This window comes from Buceros rhinoceros, unplaced genomic scaffold (assembly GCF_000710305.1).
Source record: "Buceros rhinoceros silvestris isolate BGI_N320 unplaced genomic scaffold, ASM71030v1 scaffold40130, whole genome shotgun sequence".
In the NCBI taxonomy this organism is placed as follows: domain Eukaryota; kingdom Metazoa; phylum Chordata; class Aves; order Bucerotiformes; family Bucerotidae; genus Buceros; species Buceros rhinoceros.
The window spans coordinates 13021-15471 of record NW_010390900.1 but is presented as its reverse complement, the minus strand read 5'-3'; the positions used below and the strand labels follow the sequence as shown (position 1 = coordinate 15471).

General features: G+C 51.0%; 1 protein-coding gene across 1 annotated transcript in view; it reads left to right on the top strand.

Moving 5' to 3' along the window:
- The first annotated feature begins 1189 nt into the window (after window positions 1–1189).
- Window positions 1190–2451, top strand: part of ARL3 (ADP-ribosylation factor-like 3) — an 8437-nt gene continuing 7175 nt past the window's right edge. The window contains exons 1-2 of the mRNA XM_010139512.1: window positions 1190–1246; window positions 1314–1457. Coding sequence (XP_010137814.1) covers window positions 1190–1246; window positions 1314–1457 — 201 coding nt within the window. The remainder of the gene's footprint in view (window positions 1247–1313; window positions 1458–2451) is intronic.

Genomic DNA, 2451 nt, shown 5'->3' with positions numbered 1-2451 from the left:
CAGGAATATTTAGAGGGTGTAGTTCCTCATAGCAACAGAGCACTTTGTGACATTTAACTGATTCACCCTTGCAGGTTCACAAGAAGTGTTGTCTCCATTTTGCAAATAGGAGAACAAAAAAGCTTGAGAGATGGGTCCCTGTGGGCCCAGGTTTGTGCTGGTATTTGACCGTTTTTCCCATCTTTGGGTCTTAGTGGGCTGAAGCCCACATGGGAATTGCCTGGGAGAGACCAATCAGGAGTCCTGAGGACTCCATAAAGGGCTGTAGGTGTGTTCCTCTCCTAGATTTGCTCAGGCAAATTAGTTGCGAGAGTATCTGTCTCCCCAGGATCTCAGTGTGGTGTGCACTGCTTAGGCTCCGAGGAGCAGACCCTGCCAAGCAGGGGTGTGCAGAGCAGCATGGCAGCGTGTTCAAGCGCACCCAGGCAGTCATGGACTTGCAGCCTGCTCCTGTGCCCTTGGCTGCAACTGCTCTTCTCCTGTGGGGCCAGTCTGGGCAGCGAGAGGCAGGTGGAAGTGGGGTGATTTGCATGTCTTGGTTACATGCCAGGATCCAGAATATTTTTCCAACCATTTTAGAGAGGTGCAGGTCTCTGAGCACTGGCACTGACAAAAGCTTGGGTGTGCTGCTGTAACGTGTACAGTTGTAAATGGGCTGACCTGCATATTCTGTTTCTTAATCCTGAGTGAAACTGTCATCTCAGAGAGCAGAGCCTGGCTAATGACTGAAATCCACTGTGCTTTTCTTAGCGAGCATGTGTGGTGATCTGAGATAGTTGTTAAGTGCTACATCCTGAAATCAGAACTGCACGTGCCCCATGGGTCCAGCATGTTTTAGGCAGATAAACAGGGTTTGAGATGATCAGGGAGTTACTATGAAAAGAACTGATGTCAGGTACATAGTAACCTGCAGTTAACTAGGAGGGAGATTAAATTAATGGGGTTTTCCCTCTGATAAAGATAATGAAGAGCTTGCAAGGACTTGATTTGCTGCTCCTACGCGTGATACGCGTAGGCACTGTCTTCCTGGTGCAGGGAATGCCACACAGCTGTGTGACGAGCAGTGCAGCCAGTGGTGCATCCTGCTGAGCAACACTTGTGCTGTCTGAGACCTCACTGATACTCTCGGAGATGAAGGAAAATAGGGGTGAGAGGGGGAGTAGAAGAGGAAATGGGGAGGGAGTTCGAGATGTCCTGGGATTCAGTGCCGTACTGCACCTATGTCAAAGGAGAAGGGCATGGCATGGTGCGGGGAGAAAGTCGGGGTGGTGGTGGGGGAGATAACAGCTACAATCTGTATCTTGTGGATTTAGGGTTTATTGTCAATCCTGCGTAAACTGAAAAGCGCCCCAGACCAGGAGGTGAGAATCCTCCTCTTGGGACTGGATAATGCAGGCAAGACCACGCTCCTGAAACAGCTGGCATCTGAGGACATCAGCCACATCACGCCAACACAGGTGAGGAAGGCCTTTCCCTGCCCAAGGTGGTTCTTCTGGTCTCACCTTCCTTATTATACAAAGCACTAATGATTCAGAAGAGTATTTCGGTAAAGGGGGGAGCAACTGGAGCCTGGTGCACCATTAAGTTTGTGTCTTTTCTCTGTAAGAGGAGGCTGCCTGAAGGAGCCAGAGAGCATCAGGCCCGATCTGTCAGGTAGTGCAGAAGTGCATGTGTGCCATTGAGTTCTGCAGGAGATTTTTGAGTCATGCTAGGGTTGCATGGATGAGACATTGCTCCTGTTGTCCTTGTCAAACAGGGGAAATGTACAGGGGACGCTGCAGAACTGGGCAAGCCTCTGTTTCCTTGCATCCTTCACCCAGCCAGCTCCATGGTCCTGCATATTCCAGTACTCCCTCTCTGATGCCTCTGGGTCCCCTTTCTTTGAAGCTTGGAGCTGGGGAGAGGGGTGTCTCCTGTCAGGAGCACAGCGGCATCGCTCCTATGTTGACCAGAGGAGGTTGCTAGAGAGCTATGGGAAATACTTCCCCCCACCCCTTAGCTGCCTCCCAAAGGTCCCAGTCCCAACACCCCAGTTTCAAGCCCCGGTCCCCTGGATGGTGTGGCAGCACGTTGCCAGCCACACCACATCCTGTTTTTCTACTTGAATACCCTTTCAATTGGTGCTCTAACTGATGAAATGGACCCTTCAGATGTGCAGCTGTTGCTCTTTTAAGCCCAGCATTAGCTGTGTCATGTCGAATAGAGCTGAGACCTCTGGCTTCGTGTTAGCTGGGACTTTCTACTCAGCTTTCACAAGCTCCTCACAGCGCTCTTGTATTCTCCTTATCTGCAGCTCTCCCACCTCTTCCTCCACCCAGGCTGCTGCCCTCCCAGAGCACTAACTGCATCATATGTCTCTGTAGCCGTGACAACATCAACCCTTGACCCAGGAGCACTGGCAAACTTATGGTTCGGCGGGTGTGTTCAATCTTTTCCGTGCCTCTCTCTCAC